The sequence below is a fragment of the Spea bombifrons genome, chromosome 3, assembly GCF_027358695.1.
Source record: "Spea bombifrons isolate aSpeBom1 chromosome 3, aSpeBom1.2.pri, whole genome shotgun sequence".
Lineage (NCBI taxonomy): Eukaryota > Metazoa > Chordata > Amphibia > Anura > Pelobatidae > Spea > Spea bombifrons.
In genome coordinates this window covers 16030681-16049418 of record NC_071089.1, presented here as the reverse complement: position 1 = coordinate 16049418, position 18738 = coordinate 16030681, and the positions used below count along the sequence as shown (strand labels likewise).

Genomic DNA, 18738 nt, shown 5'->3' with positions numbered 1-18738 from the left:
GAGGCTTGGCTCATCACTGCGTAACAACGATTACCACGCTGGACATTTAAAAAAGGACACCTTTGAATATTTACGTGCCGAATCACATAGCTTTCAACCTTTGCCCAGTACGACGAAGATATCTATCACAGTTAAATCAAGAGTTCATTCTACAGTATTGCATGACGGTCCTGCAGCATGTGGAAGCTGTCCGTACCGTGAACCGAACGTGAACAGACTTCTTTAAAGCAGATCCGAAATGTTTTTCAAATCCTACTTTTTACAGCTTTAAGGTTTTCCATTGTGTCTACTTTGTAAGAAGCCAAATAAAAGTCGTGTCTCCAATTTTGTATTATTTTTTCCAATTTGTTAAATTTAGGAAATAAATAGCTGTGAATTAGAAAATGCAAAAATATGTCAAGCAGCCAACACACATTTACATTAATTGTAAAATAATGTGTTTTTTTCCCCCCTCACCTTTGCACATACTGGTATTTGGAATGAATGGCTCATATCGCATGTGGATTTCATATTTACTCAGGCAGTTTGTACATAAACTATACATTTAAAATGTGTGTGCACAGTTTTGAAATACCCTGGAAACTATACACCACATAAGATGGATCCGTACGTAAACAGAGCTAAAGCGGTATTAAGAGTGCCGCAAAGATATGTTACATCTTAATGGGCAACATGCACAACAGAAAAGTATAAGGAGAAGGAATGGAATAATGGTATAAAAGAACGGAAAATGACAAAGATAAACAAATGGACGCAATAAAGAAACGTGAATTTTGCACAAGCCGTTTCCCATTATTTTACACTGTTTTGATCTCAGTTCACTGATAATAGAGATGGCATGTGAGAACCTGATTAAACTATGTATGTTTACAGTTTATTACATTCAATGGAAATAAAATACGAAATGGCCAGAGGGCCATGGGAAAATACACTATACTGGCTGTGGCTTCTTGGGTAACATGACTAGACTGTAAGCTCACAAGAGCAGGGCCCTCTTCGTACCAACTCATCAGTGTGTGATTTAAAATACTACTACTACTACTACTACTACTACTACTACTACTACTCCCAGCGCTATAGAATCTGCTGGTGCTATATAAATAAATGTAAACATAAATGATGCCTTTCAAGGTATATTCCCCTCAAGGTCTCCCACTTTGCATATGGAGATAATGGGGTGGGAGGTGGAGTGTGTCTAGCTATGAATAAGATTGTAAAGCGGAGGGCACCACCAGATGGGGAACAAGTGTAGCTAATCTCTTTTTCCAGTATAGACCAAAAGGCTGCCATGAAGGCCTAAATCACGTGACAGCACCATCTAAAAAGGAGAGGCAATTAACAAAAGGTATCCTATAGCTTCCTGGAGAATTAAACCTATTGAATCACTCAAGATTTATTTTTATTCCTGATAAAACAAATTGCGTCTTCTGAAATTCCAGGTATAGGCTCTGTGTTTGTGGTGGAATCGGAGGGTTTTGCTGATGAGAAGACTGAGTCTGTAGAATGATTTCGCAAGACATTCGATCCATCTCGATTTAAAATAATCCTTGCCATCTGGAAGCTCCGGAGTGCATACATCTGATTCTTTGTACGCAAGTCTGATATTTTCTCAGAAAGTTGATCCAATATTGCGTTATCCTCTTGATTGCATTGTTTCTGACAATTTAATTCATAAAATGACTCCAAGTTATTTTTTATTTGGTTATCTGTTATGGCTGCTTTATCTTCCAGCATTGATGTGGCTGTAGGATGAGATGCAGATCTTAAAGCTTGGTGGTGAGATTTTTCATCTTCACAAACACTTACTTGGGAGTCTAAAGAGCAAAACAAAATAAACATAATGTAAATTATTAGCATTTGATCACAGTTTTATCTAATGTTAAGTCTACTCTTAAACCAAATATCTGCAACAAGTGTAATGATTGAAAAACAAAACGCACAAATCATAAGGATCACTAAAATAAATATTTTTTTAAAAAAACAATACAGTGACATCACTGGCATTAATAATATGTTCAAGAGCTCCCTAAGAGGACCTCTATTTAAAAAAAAATACAAAAAAATAAAAAAATTTAAAAAACATTACATCCCATTGCCGTAACACAACATCTAAACAGTATAACCCCTCCTGCCCCTGTTCACAACCCCCAAACCCGTTAAACCATAAGGATAAGAATTCTACGAATAATGTACACCTTATAGTATGTTCCCTATAAGTGCTGGGAAAGTATGGAAAATCTATATAAATTAGGTATTTCTGAAATCAGAACACCTGAATTGATAAACTTGGAGGGGATTTTCTCATCACTTTACCTAATTTTGTGAGGATTCAGAGGGAAAAATTATAATTTAGGTGTTTTTTTTTTCAAATTTTCACTAAATTTCTTATCCTAAATTTTCAGCTAATCATCTAACTATGGTATCAAAAGAAAGCTCTATCTCTCTTTGAAAAAACAATACATAGTTTAAATGGGTACACTATTCGCAGGAAAAGAGAATAATCGCTGAACAGACATACTGCAAAAATGGCAAAATTTCTCCGGGACTTAAAAAACCCCTGGGACTGAAGGGGTTAAAGAGACAGTTTATGACCAAACATGAATGCATGTAAGTACTAATATGCATTATTTAACTTTGGTACATAAAAAAAAGCTCCCCTTCTGCTCTCCGTGACGCAGGGATTGGTAGAGAGTACCTTGTGCTTACACACTGCTTACACACCGCAAAGCAAAGGCAGAAACTGAACAAACACATAGAAAGCTTTCTTGTGAAACCCTCCATGCATTTTCTTTTTCAAATTTACTTTTATGGTAACATCAAGCCATCATATGCATTAAGCTGCATGTAAGGGCTCAGGTGTACCTTTAAATTACGATATTAGATATGCCAATATTATCTGTGCCTGGATATATAAGTGATGCTCTCACCACCAAGCTAAAACTTCTTAATATAACAAAATAATAACCTACCAACAAAGTGAGAGTAATTACAACAGTTTCAAGAATGCCTTTGATGATTGCAGCTCCTCTGTCAGAAGTCCTGTGCCGCATAATTTATTTTTCCTTTCATTACTATGATACATTACAAAGCAAAAACATCCAAAACGAGATAAAATGCAAATATAGGCAAACGATCAAAAGGGACATCACCAATTCCAAGAATATTTTTGTTTGTACTTTTAAATTTCCCATCCACTATTCAGATCACCAAATACACTTCCAGAACTCTCACAACTTCATGTGCATTGAGTGAAGCAAAACAAAGCCAGGATGCTTTCTGTCATTTCAACAGAAATTGTTAAAATAATTGTGAAATAAAAAGCCATTTGAAAGCACTCTCGATCATTTCAAAGAACGTACACTTCCTCTATTGAAATGGTAGATGTACAGAGGGAAAAAAAATTAATTGCAGCAAGCGCAGTTCCCTTTCAATAAGGACCAATGTCAACCCAGGCAGAATGAAAGCAATCTATAGTATGAGTTTTACAGACTTCTGGGCTCCTTTTTCGAAAATTGCCCAGCGGCATGTACTGTAGAATTCATAGATGTCCTGTTTCAAAGGGCTTATCTGATAAATGTGATCACATAGAACAATATGAGATTTTGAACAGTCTCTCTCCCTCTGTTGTATGAATCTAACAAAGCAATATATTTTAGACGCCTACCACTGTATACTGTGAAAAAAAAGCAGTTTGTGAATAACACTTGATAAAAAAAGAAAAAAGTGGAATGGCAAAGGTTTCAAGCAGCCGATTGTTATTTAATTAGAAACATTAACAGTCTCAGACAGACACCTACTTCAGCAGTGCAAATGCCACATTTAATTAAAGACCATGAATTTGTTTTCAAGCAGATGATCTAAGTGAATAATGATCATTTTGGCAGAACAGCGGGGTGTGTAATAAAACATTTACTGGTTCTATGGATTGGGAGTACAATGCCTGCCTATAGTGTACTGTACGTCAAAGGCTTTCGTGAGCGGATGTTAAAACCGCGTTTTTCTGTGCAGGCAAAATGTACACTTTTCTGTATAGTTGAGCATACCCTGATTCATACATACACAGGGAATAATCCTTTCAAGGTCTGCACAGCATGCGTTCTAGACACAATAGCTTTTCCTGTGTGGCGGGGGCCTCCAAACCTTTCAGTAAAAGGAGCACCTCGTATACTTTACACATTTTCACGGGTCAAAGAAAAAAATAAGTTTTACCAATGAAAGAACAGGTTTTATTTGGATCTTTTTTGGGTATAATCTGATTCAGAACAAAAAAAAATGTGACAATTACAAAAAAAGTAGGTTGTCATGCTGTGCTTGTACCTGCAGGAATAGATCAAATGAGAGCCACATGGAAACTGAATACCACAGGTTTAGATCAACCGATAAACATTAACAGAAGTACAGCAATGCCTATAACACTTTAATAAATATCCAAACATCTTTAAATTAAAAAGAAAAAAAAGTTTGGTGTTGGAGTGGCTGTGAGTGTATCATTCCCCTCCATCTCTATAGACAGCATGATTTCCCCTTCATACTCTCCCCCTGCATGGCCCGTTTTATTTTTGTGTGTGTTAATCACCGTACCTCCGTGTCCCTGTCAGAGTCAAGCTCGGTATGATGTCATAGTCGGTGCAACACTGACTGGCAGACACACAGTGGCCAAACATATTCGGATGGTCAGCCCATAAGACTGGCACCAGCTGAGGCTGCCTACAGGGAAATTTCCCAGTATTCCGCTGGGCCAGTCCCACCTAGGCTGGATAAAAACTTGTGGCGGGCCAGATGTGGTCAACAGGATGTAGGTTGGAGACCTCTGCTGTATGGCAATACAAATTAACTCCAGCCATCACATGCTTGTTAATGATCCCTTTGAACGTTGATGGTGTCCATTTTTTTGAATACATGGGCATTTCCCCCTTACACAGTGTGAGTAGACGCGATTTCGTTATAGGGTCATAGGGTCACCACGTTCCAGATACTGTTCCCCCTTACACACGTTCCCCCTTACACAGTGTGAGTAGATGCGATTTCGTTATAGGGTCATAGGGTCACCACGTTCCAGATACTGCAAGTGAGAGTTTCGGACTGGCCTAGGGGGCAATTGATTGCAGTACTGTTCATCAGAGCTAAGGCTTGTGGTGTGGGGAAAGACCTGCATTGCTAATTACTTTCCTGCCCTGAACTCACCCCCAAGCACCTCACTGAAATTATTGTTTCTTTAAATATAAACTTCAGGCTGTTTGTTTCAGACAACAACAATATTTTTAATGCGCTGGAACAAGGTGTTCTTCAAAACTGAATTGCTTTCTGCAACATTTGTCTCAAATGTTGCATGATTATTGAGTAGGAAAGTGTCACCTTCACATATTGTAGATTACATGAACGTATTAAAACTAGACAGTTTGTGCTAACTTCTAACTTGTGAGAGTCAATTTCTTGTCCTCATCAGTACAATCTGCTGAGGTGTTTATCTGTTCTGTCAAGACTTAGTATATTGCCAGCCTTAAACTTGCCTTGTTTCTTGGCACTTTGACAACTATTTCCTAATTTCGGATCATGCTGACCATTGATTCCCTGGAAAAAAAAATAATTCTTCCTGACCAGCCCAATATACTCATACAAAATACTCATATTATTGTGAAATATTCTTTTTCCTTAAATATCTAAACATTTCCGTGACCAAGGCTTAATTTTCAAATAACATGGTACGTGCCTTCACTTTTGTCAACTACAGGTTAAATTACGTACCAATAAAGTACTTTAAATGGCATTGATAATTGGTGTGGAAAACATACTATGATTACATTTTGGGTTGATCACTTGAATAACAAAAATAATCTTTTCTAGAAAACTAAGCACACAAATTGTATTTCGTTTCTGTAATATTGTATTAAATAAGCTCTATTGCACATAAAGATCAATTATATATGCCTATTAAAAAAAAAATTACCATTACCTAGAGTCGACCTGTTTTAATTCCATATTTTTATATGATATTTATATTATATAAGAAGAATGCAAAACTATCGATTTTGCGAGTGTGTTGTCTATTCCTGTAACTTTGCTTAAAATTTCCAATATAACTAGAGTGTGACGTGCAAGCTGTTTTTTTTTGGCCAATTTGCTGATGGTAATTGGGGGCTCAGCTTTGTAATGTGTCCTCCGGCACACGCATGTCATGGAAAACAGTCACTCACTGCTTTGAAAATGGACATATGGAACAGACATGACTGCATCAGCCTTAAGACTTCATGCCAATGTTTTCAAACAAATGTGCGAGTTTCTGATAATACAAGACATAATTCTGCCTAGCTACTCAGTGCTACAGAACAAAGACACAGTAGAGTTACTATCATTATTAATACATGGATATTTTTCTTTAATCCATAAAACAGTAGAACAACAAGTGTGATTAAAGAATAATTTACAACTTACGTTTAAGTAGATTTCTGTGTAAATATATACGCACATATATCCTGTTTTTTATTCCCAGTCAGGCCCTGTTTGTGAAGAACAGACAGAGACAGGCGATTTCGCTTGTGATTTTGATTGCCTATGTTCATGGGTCGATTTCTTTTGTATCTGTGTAACTAACTGATCACTGCACACCAGTCTTGCTATTTAAATTTCACCATCAGACAAAAGCAATCTGTCAGGGTCCACTTTTCGCTGCCTGAACCATGGCTTAATCATTCATGTGGTATATCCATCTGCTACCACTAGTGGCCACCCTCCTCCAAATGGACCACTCAGAACCCAATTACCAGGTACAGCTGAACCTTATTACCTTAGTTTAGCCCTGCCTTTGCATTGTAGTGTAATCAGCTCCTTGCAGTGGCTTGTTCCTGGTCCTGGCTTGTTCCCGGCATCCTGTTCTTGATCTTCGGCTTCTGACTTGGCATGTTATACCGACCTCCCTTTTTGTCTTCAGTTCCTGGCATATCTGATTTGCAGCTGCTCAGAGTGGGCTTGCCTGACGTCAGCCCTGCCAGCGGGTTTACCTGTCATCAGCCATGTCTCTGCCTTAGGTCCCTTTTATTCTTTTTTTCCAGTCCTGCTATACCTATTTACCCATCAATATGCACAATCATTCTGTATATAACAAAGCACTCGCTTTATTAAAAAAATGGCAAATTAGAAAACAGGTAGACATCCTAATGCAGGAAAATGAAAAGACACCTAGACACCTAGTCTAGGTCTTAAGACTGAGTGATCCCTCAGTACCGTGGATGGTGTTGTGATGCACAGTGCACTCAAAATGCCCTGGCAGTCACAATGGTTGGTCATTGTTGATATAGTACTCTAATGCCATGTGTTCTCATCTGCCCTGCCCTATTTATAATATTTATAGTCACTTTGAAAAACTTTATTTGCAGAAGGACCACACTGAGCTGATCCTTTATAGATATGTACCAAAGTAGAGCCCTGCACGGGACTGCTTTTTTAATCCCGCTCCCGCTGATTTTTTGTCCAATCCCGTCCGCTCCCGCAATGTGGGTGTTCCACTCCTGCCTGCTCCCGCAACATGTGCGCCCAATCCCACCCGCTCCCGCCACCTCCTTACCTGAACTGCAGATTTCCCGCGCAGTCTCGCAAGGCTGCCCTCGAGATGCTCCCTCACAGCGTCTCTTCTCTTGCTCCGCCCAGGAATAAGGCGGAGTCACGGGAAGTGACGTCACATCACGTGACTCTGCTTTATTCCTGGGCGGAGCAAGAGAAGTGTAACTGTAAGGGAGCAGCGAGAAGGTAGTCCTGCGGGACTGCACGGGATTACCGGGACCCGCAGGTCCAGTGTCTGACCGCCCGCGTACGCAATTTTTTTGGCGTGACACGCCTCTCAATGCAGTCCTCTATACCAAAGTCTGTACCTACATAGACATTCATCAGAAAGAATACACTGCTGGGTGGTTAACACTGAGTAATTTAATTGTTTCCCATAGGCTGTGTGATAAGAGGTCAGGCTGGTTATCTAGTAGATTGGGCTGCTAACAGAAATCAAACCTATACAAATGGCTAATATCCATCTGCCTGACTGAGAGATCCCTCAGTACCGTGGATGGTGTTGTGATGCACATTGGCACTCAAAATGCCCTGGCAGCCACAATGGTGGGTCATTGTTGATATAGTACTCTAATGCCCATGTGTTCTCATCTGCCCTGCCCTATATATATATAATATTTATAGTCACTTTGGGAAACTTTATTTGCAGAAGGACCACACTGAGCTGATGGTAAAAAAATATTTAAACATTCAGAAGTAATATTACGCTACTGTAACAGTTCAGGGCTAGTAACTGCTGCTAACTGCCTAATGACCCAGGCAGAGAGCAACAGCCAATAAGAGGCATTTCTGTGCATGTGATTACTCAAGGAGCCAATCACATGCATGTTTCCAAGGGAACGGTTAGCGAGCATCGCTGTTTGTCACTTTGAACATGAAGTGAAGAGCGGTAAGTAGTGAATGTCAAGCCATTTTTAAGTATTTTCTCTTTGCAGAGTGACCAGCAGTCTTTGTGCCATTTTTTTTTTTTTTTTTTTTACTTGAAAGGGTTAATTTTCCCCCTTTTCCTCTTATAGGACTCGGGAGGCGGAGCTTACAAGAAAATTTCAGATACATAGATTTAGGGTAAAACCAAATTATTTAAACAGTAGATGTGCATGATCCAATTTTAAACCCAGCTATGATCACAAGCATGACACATTATGGAGTTTTAAGAATCTGGACAATACTAATGTATAGTTTTTATAAGAAAAACCACGAGGGAAAAAAAACATTTGTTTTCTTAATTTCTCCCAGGTTTTAAATATTGTTTCATACTAAATGATGGTTTGTATATATATATATATATATATATATATATATATATATATATATATAGTAAAGCCCTATTTGTACTGAAAAAACCCAATGTATATATTTTTTGTGTGGTTAAATTAAACGATGGGAAACTTTTACCTGACAACCAGACAGAAATAGTAGGACCAAGAATTGTATTTGCAGAGAGCTCATGATATTAAAGTACATCTATAAACTGTTGTTTGCTTCTAGGTGTTATCAGGTTGACGATGGCGAGCGTTAGAAAGAGAAGAGTTACATTTTGCGAGCACCAAATTGAATATATAAACAAAATTCTGCAGAGTAATGATCGGGCCCCTCCAAAAAAGATGGTGGCTTCCATTAGGCAGAAAAGGATGACGGCTTCCATTAGGCAGAAAAGGATGACCTTCCCAGAGGGATACATTAAATATATCAACAGAATATTAAAACGCAGCGCAGGAGAAATGCGGCATCCCAGATGTTATTGAATGAAACAGACTGCTGTATATAAAGATTTATTTACAGAACTTCTTTGTAGTGTTTTGCTGGAATATTTGCCATGAATGAATAACCCTGTCAGTCACATGGGGTTAGGATGCTTGTAGTCATACTTATTTTTAGCCAGTCTGGTGTTTTCAGGTAAAAGGTCTCTATATATGATGATGATAAAAAAAGAAGCAAACCGACATGCCTTACAAACCTACTCAAACACAAAGTATTCTCTCAAATCTGTTAAAATAATCTGCTGATTAAATATTGCTAACTATAAGACTTTGTATTCTGTGTTGGTTGTAACTCTATAAATTTTCCTCGCTAACAGAGAATATGTCTAACGAAATTTAAGGAAGTTTTACTGAAAGTGTGGAAGATAAGACGGCTTCCTTAATAAGGAATAATTATTGTGGGCTCCAGAAAGGCATCTTGTTGTGGAAACAGTGGAACAGTATCTATGCTGATGGAACTGGTAGAGGCACCGCCAGCCAAGGGACTTGAGTGACAGGACGGAGCCTGTCCTATTAATCACGGACTCTTTAGCCGAACCAACATATAAGGTCCCGAGTGTAGAGTACGTAAAATAACCAAAAGGGAACGTTTACTTTTTGCAATTATTACTTATAAAAATACAAACAGCACCACAAAAACAGTTAGCATCATAAATGCAAGCATTAAATAGGGTGCATATTGGAACAACTCAAATAATGTAAATTAATTTTGTTGATAGTATGTTACTTATATCATGCAAGTTAATACAAATCATTCATTCTTAAATAGGTCATAGAGGGTAGCGGAGGTTGGTAACTGAAGCTAATTGAAAACAAAATGCAGACAAATAATTTAAATAATGAGATTAATTTGATAATTGAGAAATTTTTTCATTTTCTGAAAATGTGGAATAGATTTTTCAGGAGACATACACGGAAGACATCAGTATTCCCAGATCAGCTTAAACTGACATTTACAATCACAATGTATCTGCACTGTTGGCTATTATTAAAACATATTTACTGTATGGATAGGCTTGTGAACAGGCCCCATCCGTTCAATAAAGAGTGGCTGGCCTTCTTACTCTAATATTCTATATTGTACATTTCATGGCCCTCATGTTATATTTCCATCCAGGCACCTTTTTTATTTAATACAGTTTGCATTGTTATGACATTTTTATATTTGTAAAGTTCTAACTTTAAATGAAGAACAAAAGCAGTATTCCATTTCTTAATCAATTAGGATATATTTATATATATATATATATATATTAGTTAGGGATGACCTGGAATGTGACAAGTTTCTCTATAAACATATAACTGATACACATAATAATGTAATATATGTGTGCCTAAAGACAAGATGACGACTGTTTGATGTTTGATGTTTGTTAGATTTACATATATGCTGTGCTGTCACACCACCTTTGGGACTTCCCGTTCCCAGCCGGCTGGAAGGCAGCAGAGGACAAAGTCACGCTCGCTGTTCTAGCAAACTGCTAAAAGTCCCAGCGTCAAACACAAGATGCCAGCCGCTTTGAAAATAAAAGCACCACCGATGTCAAAGAGGAAGTTGAAGGGTAATTACGTGTGAGCTCAAACCTCAGAGTATGACTAAAAAAAAAACGTACAAGAAATGTAATAAATTCCATAAATAGTCCATGACTAATAGAAGATATATTTTCTTGGTGGCTTATTTAAGAATGGCTTAAAGTTAGCCCAAAAGCTTTGATATCCTTCTCTCATTCTTTACTGTACAAAAAGAAGCAGCTTAGTGCCAAAACTATACATATGGGTTACTAAACTACATCAGACATCCCAACTCACCCGGAAGTCTCCCTCATTTTAATAGAGACTCCCTGACGCCAGCAAACTACAACACACATCCCGGAAATCGAGAGAGCACGAGACAGTGTTCATTATGACGATTGAATTCTCTCTTGTTCTTGCTCTCAAAAACAAATCTATGCTCTGTGGTGCGTCCTGGTTGGTCTCTTTTTGTGCTTACCAACCCTATCAGCTTTCTCGGTAGGCGGGCTTTAAAGCCGGTGAAGTTTACTCCCTGAATTGAATGTTTTCAGGTTGGGATGTCTTTAAAAAAAAGTGGTTAAAAGTGTCAGCTAATCATACTTGTCAAATTTAAAAAAAAGACTTGTGTGTGTCTTAATTATGTGAAAGAGTGCATATACTACTTTTAAGGTAATCCTTTATAACGTATGCAATAGAAATCCACCCATCATATATAATATGAAAGCAGAAATCCTGAAGAGAAAATCTAGTGTGCCAAGCAGCCGCCTCAACAAAGAACACATTATATTACTTAAATATACATGCTTTATCCTGTATGAAAAGACCCCCGTTCCCAATGAATCCAGCACCAGAGGTGAGTGGCAGTGAGTATATCGCATGAACATATCTGGGAACTTAAGGGCTCGGGCTATCCGGATCCTACGGTTGCGAGACATGGCTCCCGTCAGTGGCCGTGCCATTTAAAGGGGAAATGGGAGACTCTGGTGTTGACCATGAGAAGTGGAGAAGCAGTGCTCCTCTTGGGGTTCTCTGGGCCAGACCCGTAGAGTTCTCAGGCACGCACATGACCAAACATATCTCATGCAAGCCAGGGGAAGAGGCAAATACATTCGGGAGTATTCTGCAGAATCTCCTAAAGCATTTGCAAGAGGCGCAAATTTAAAAATGTAATAACTTTAGTTATGTGAAGAGCTATACAAACAATGTAAAAAGTATCAGCTCACAATAATATTTTGATCAGTTTTAATGCCATATATAATTGGGTAAAGGTCAAGTTTTTACATGAAAAAGTGTACATATATCAAATAAAACCAGCCAAGCACAGATCTCCATAGCATAAATGGGCCAGTTACAGGGAAGATTTCTGATTTCCTAAAATAACAAATTTAGTAAGCGGTGCCCCAGGGAGTCAGGATGCCACTGGTTGGATCTACCCTATATGGAAAATCATCACATAAATCCATTAGCCATATAACAGAGGGACTATTTTTATTATTTAAGTCAGGGCTTGACAAATTTGTTGTGAATCTAGGCGCCAGCTAAAAAAGTTAGGAGCCAGGATTTTTTTAAAACTAACAGTTGGTCAGGAGTGATCTGATCATCATCAGCTCACTTTTTTTTTTTAAACTCTTTCAATGCTGATGTTCCATTAGAGCACAGCATTGACTGATATTTAGTCCCCACAAGCTTGTGGGGACAAATGTTAACCCCTGCAATGCCATGAATGTGTCATACACAATTGTGGCATTGAAGGGGTTAACGCTGCACTGACGCTCTCAGGGAGCGATCAGGCAGCAGGGGAGGGTTGGGGCTGGTCTCCACACTCATGTGGAGACCGAAGAACGCTCTCCCCCTGTCTTCCTGTGCAGACAGCAGCAGCAGCGCCCCCGCGATCACCACGATTGTGGCGACGTGGGGGCATTTTTTAGGGATTTAACAGGCTGACAAACACCTAGGCGCCAGGGCAAAATGCTCAGTCGCCATGGCGACCTGGGATTTGTCGAGCCCTGATTTAAATAGTGGCTATAGATGAGTTGATGAACTCAATATTTTTCTATCAAGCAAACAGATCATATAAGCCATTTACTTTTGAAAGCAAATGAGTTCAACACATAAGGAAAAAGCATATACACACTCTCTACTGCAATTAATCTAAACACAGTTTACATGCATTTCCAATACAAACATGTAAACAGGTTTTCTTTACTTGTCATCTGTGTTGCAGGCCCAGGGACAAGCTTTAGGTGCTGGCTGGTATTTTCTCATTAGTGAAAGACAAATTTTATTATGAACACAAAGCTGTTACAAAAGGACTTTTGGCTACGATGAACATCTCAACAAATCAGATTATGGCCACCATTTAATCATCCACTTGAACAATTATAGCAAGGGCAAAACATTGAAAAGTTAGAAAAAGTTAAATCCAGAAAGCAATTAGCTTGCAGCAGATGTACTTGCATCAGTAACACAGCGCTGAGGTACAGAGATGTTATCATTTCACATTATACAAAGACCATCTGCCCAAGTTTCCTTTCAGGTCTGGGTTCTCACTCATACCCGTTTCATCCAGAAAACGAGCCAATCTAATTACCTTTCCATAGCAATATCCTGCCTTTCTGGGGACATGCAATTTCTTGCGGATTTCACGTGTGACGTTTAATTTCCTTTCATGAAAAGTTGCGTACGAGATATTAAAGATGAGGAAACTAGACAGGAAAGCAATATTATTAAAAAGAATATATAGAAAAAGCATTATTATGTTACATTGACTCTTAGTAGCAAATGCTTACCACATAATATTTATGCTAGAGGACGTAATACTCAATGAAGTAAAAGCGTAAACCTCGAATATATTCAATATGACATTACTGATGTCAAGAGAAAACCAAAAGTAAATCACACTAACAAGAAAAACTGCTTGTTAGTGGCCACATTGGAGAACACCCACAGTGCCGCTGCGTAAGTGATACTTTGCATCCTAAGTTAATTTTTGAAAGCTGTTTCATGGACAGGTCTGGCTGTTTCTAGCTTATGTCTTAATCAATAAAGCAGGTAAAGGGTCTGGAGTTGATTTGAGGTGTGGCATGCGCATTTGGAAGCTGTTGCTGTGAAGGCACAAAATGTGGTCAAAGGAGCTCTATACAGCAGGGGTGTCCAACATGCGACCCGCAGGCCAAATGCAGCCCACCGGACGTCGAGGTGCGGCCCACATGAGATCTGCAGCCAGGGCCGAAATAACGTAGGGGCTGATGGAGCTTCAACGTCATAAGAACGTGTATGATTGAGTGAATGAATATCTGTAAATGAGTGAGTATCTGTGAATGAGTGAATGAATGTTTATGAATGAGTAAATGAATGAATGTGTGTGTGATAGCATGGATGTATAAGTGGGGGGGCATGGCATGGGGAGGCTGTTTGAGTCTAGGATGCCACAGGTAGGCTGTTTGGGGGCAAAGATGGCAAGTCCTATTCTAGGGCATCTCCTATGGATGCATTCTGGGTGTCAGGGCAATATGCAAGGGTGTGAGGCATTAATTCACAAGGAGGTGCTGGCTGGGGGCATTACATAAATCAATACTAAGGGGGGGGCTGAATAAATATACAATGTGGGGCTAGCTGGAGGCAATACACAAGTATGTGGGGGCATCAGAGTGACCACGTTGGCAATGTTTTCCAGGAAAAATAACTTTTACATATTGTTGACCAGCCCAGATAAAATGCTGCCCTGCAGTATGAGGGATGGAAGGGAGTCAGTTTAGCCAGATATACATCCCCCATCATGCAGGGCGGCATCAATACATAAGGGGGAAGCTAGTGCCATTACATAAATAAATACTAAAGGGAGGGGCAGGCTTGGGGCATAAATAGACATAGTGCTGACTTAGGGTGATATAAAAGGGGGCAAAAACACAAAAGGGGGAGTCAAAACAAGGCAGTGTGAAAAACACTTTTTTTGTTTTTATTGTTGTAGCTTAGCCCATCCGTACGTGGGTGTCAGTGTGGCAGAGCCTATCCTGATGTGTGTGTTTGCGTGTCGGTGTGGCAGAGCTTGTCCTGGTGTGTGCCTGGGTGTCTGTGTGATAGAGCCTGTCCTGGTGTGGGTGTGTGTCTGGGTGTCGGTGTGGCAGAGCCTGTCTTGGTGTGCGTGTCTGGGTGTCGGTGTGGCAGAGCCTGTCTTGGTGTGCGTGTCTGGGTGTCGGTGTGGCAGAGCCTGTCCTGGTGTGTGTGTCTGGGTGTCGGTGCGGCAGAGCCTGTTCTGGTGTGTGTGTCTGGGTGGCAGTGTGGCAGAGCCTGTTCTGGTGTGTGTCGGTGTGGCAGAGCCTGTTCTGGTGTGTGTCGGTGTGGCAGAGCCTGTCCAGGTGTGTGTGTTTGGGTGTTGGTGTGGCAGAGCTTCTCCTGGTGTGTATGTTTGGATGTCGGTGTGGCAGAACGTGTCCTGGTTGTGTGTGTGTGTGTGTTTGGGGGTCCGTGTGGCAGAGCCTGTCCTGGTTTGTTTGTTTGGGTGTTGGTGTGGCAGAGCTTGTGCACAAAGAAGAATTTTCATTTTTAACAGGAATTTATTCTTGACAAACTCTGCCAGCTTATAAGACAGACAGACAGCAAATCAACATTTTATTCCTTCACACAAATGTTTTTTTTCCTTAAAATAATCCTAAAGCTTCAAAAGGCTCCGTTCCTGTGCTATAAATTGGCAGCTAAAGATCTTAGAAGCATAAAACACATAAATTATATATTAAACATATTTAATATAGAACATTTGTATTCTTAAAAAATAAGTTCTAATTAGTCCTTGTAGATTAATGTGTACCCAAATGGCTTACAAACACATATTAATTACCGTATTTGCCTGAATATAGGCCGCACTTTACCACCCCCACTTTACGTCTCCCCACGGGGGGAGTCCCGGCAAGGGAGACTGTTAAAGCACATCCTGCAGACGAGCCGGCAGCGGAGGTTGTTTACGCTCGCATCATCGCAGCCGGTGAACATCTGCGAGATCTACGTTAATCTTCCATGCCAGCACTTCCCACGGCAGAAGTGCCGGCACCGGATGTTGTATATGCATACTGCGTAGATGTCCCCCGCCGGCCCTGCAAGACCCCGGGGAGTCTGCACTGGTAAGTCTAGGGGGGTGGGGCACATCTTGGGGGCAGAGTTGCAGCATATCTCGGGGGGGCAGAGTGGCAGCATATCTATTCCACTAAGTGGTTTTATTTTACTAAGAACATTTTTTCTTTAAAAAAGCACCTAACTTTTAGGGTCCGGCCTATATTCGGGTGCGGCCTATAATCGAGCCAATATGGTAAGTGACAAAGGAGGAGGGAGGGAAATCATTGTGCTTTTCCATGATTTCCCAGCCACGTACTCGCTGTCATTGCAATCAATGACAATATAAGAAGCAACGAACACATCTGGTGACAGCTGGAAAGAGGCTGTGCACAGAGAACTCACTGAATACTGAGAGCTGCCCTATTATAAGGATCCTACTGCTACCGCTCCAAATTATATACACATGACCTAAAATGCTACAACTCATTTAATTAGCCCATGAGGGAAAAGTGTAGTCAAACCATGGGATTCAGATATATTTTGCAAAAAGACATAAGAACTATAAATAATATCTCTCTTACTATATGCTAGTTCTACAGCCCATTGCCCATACCAGCCAGCATTACCTCCACGGAAATTTTAAGGGACCTCTCAACTATCATATGCAATAAAGTACGTTTGATGGCTGCGGAGTCCAAAGCATTTTACTGCTTAACAACTAGTGCCTTTATTTTTTTTGTTATTGAAGATTAGATGTTGGTCAAATATTCCTCCTACCCATCGATGACTTCGCTAAAAGCAGGAAGTGTACGTATATAAGCTTCCTGCATACGCTCTATATCACTCCCAATGAAATCAATAAGAGTAGCGGCAGTCAATCACATGTATGCTAGTTGAATTCTGCAAGTGGCTGCTGCTACCCCCATGAGTTCCCAACATATCAACAAGAAACATGAATTATTATTTAGTGTTTTATACAGCACCATCCTGTCCCACAATGCTGTACGATTATTTAAATTATACTTATTCCATATTTTATCTGAAAAAATAACCATAAAAAACAACTAAAATCTTGGGTATGGCTATGGTGTATACACAGCGATGCATTGGGCAGGTCAGGACTTCAATACACTTCACAGCAATGTTAGCAAAGTATCAACAGCAGGACAGAAATACAGAGCAAAATAAAACAACTCCTGCCATCAAACAGTGGGCATCTGAAGGTGGAATAAAGAAACCACCATGCAGAACAGGAACAATATCTAGACGCTCAGAGGAAACAGCAGCAGATAGTTAGCGGAGGTTTGGAGGAATATGTGAGCACAAGACGTACCTTAACTTGTACCCTAACATGCAAAGCTCCGCATGCACAGCAATCTATAGTACAATGCTTTGAGACTCAACTGCCTGCAGCTGGAACAATAGAATTTGCTGTAAAATATTGAGATTTGTGCCTTTCACACAGATATATCGGATAACATACCAAAGGTGGAAGCAGAAGAGGTACTGGCATCAAACTTTTACTAAAATCAGATTCAAAATATATTTTCCATTTTAAACTAATATGTATATGCAGAATTCAGCAGTCTGATTAGGGAAGGTCATCCAAAATATCACGACTGGCAACAATGACAATGCCAGGTCTGCAGATAAAAGACATTTATTAGAACAAAATAAGATAAAACCAGTACTAATTACTGTATAAAGCACTGGATTTATAACAAATTTGTTTTAAAACATTGATTACAATTTTAAGGGGCTGTGTCACCTAAGAAACCTCTGAAAATGTGACCAGATAAGTGCGACATTATTTAGAGAGAAGTTAAAGACACCGGTCTTTTTGGTTCCTCCTTAACCCCTAGTGTTTTGGGGTTTTTTTTAGTACTCTAAATACTGTTTGTTTTTAGCATATGTGGGTTTAAGATCACCCTTATCCTTGTTTCATGTAAAACACTAAAAGAAATTTTTTTTTTTTTTTGCAGTGACCCAATTTATGTTCATTAACAACCCCCGATTACAGACATACCCTATATACATATTTTATTTATGTACTAGAGGCCGCATCCATCCTTTACATAGAACCCTACAGGGTAGTATTTTTAAAACTTCCGGCTTAAGGGTGTTTGGCGTAGTGAATGGGGGGGTCATACTTTTTATATATAGTGCTACGGTAATGGGATAAGGGCTTTTTAAAATTATTTATTTTGCACTGTGCTATATGGATAGAGATTGCTTTAGGGAATTCGCATATATGTTATGAATGCCAGTGATATTGTTTATATATTTTTTAAATAACAAACACTTTACGGGGGGAGAATGCCCCCATGGCTCCGTCCTTTTGGGGACGTGCTCTGAGAAGCCAGAATAATGCAGATTCACAGAGAAAAGGATGAATTCAGCTTCTCCCCATTCCTCCAATTTTGGGAGATGGTATGTCCAGTCTTTTACGGAGGTGCTCCAGGTTTTGTTGTTCGAAAATGAATGGACCAAAACTAAATATTTGCCTTAATTGTTTTTAGTCCATTTGCACAAGTCTAACTGATACATTAGGTAAAGAGGGTCCTACTCACGCACAAAGGCACACTTCAATCACCCTCCACTCACCCCTACTAAATGTCTGGCAGGAGATTCATTTGGCTCACAGATAACTTTAATATGCATTCTTCTATAGTATAGACTGTCCCTTTTAGTTTAAATCACACCTGACTAATTTCACATACTGAGATTTGGTAAACACACATAAACTCAGACTGAGAGAACTAGACGTGCAATTTTGGTTTGTTTATCCACAAAAAATATTTTGTGCTATTATTTTTTTCAGCAACAAAACTGCAATTGGAAAACACCCCCCTCTAGGAAA

At 39.6% G+C, this 18738-nt stretch overlaps 1 protein-coding gene across 1 annotated transcript in view; it reads right to left on the bottom strand.

The window, feature by feature from the left end:
- Window positions 1–1054: 1054 nt before the first annotated feature.
- The window catches only part of SHLD1 (shieldin complex subunit 1), a 29881-nt gene continuing 12197 nt past the window's right edge, over window positions 1055–18738 (bottom strand). Inside the window, exon 3 of the mRNA XM_053460419.1 lies at window positions 1055–1814. Coding sequence (XP_053316394.1) covers window positions 1387–1814 — 428 coding nt within the window. The 3' untranslated portion in view covers window positions 1055–1386. The remainder of the gene's footprint in view (window positions 1815–18738) is intronic.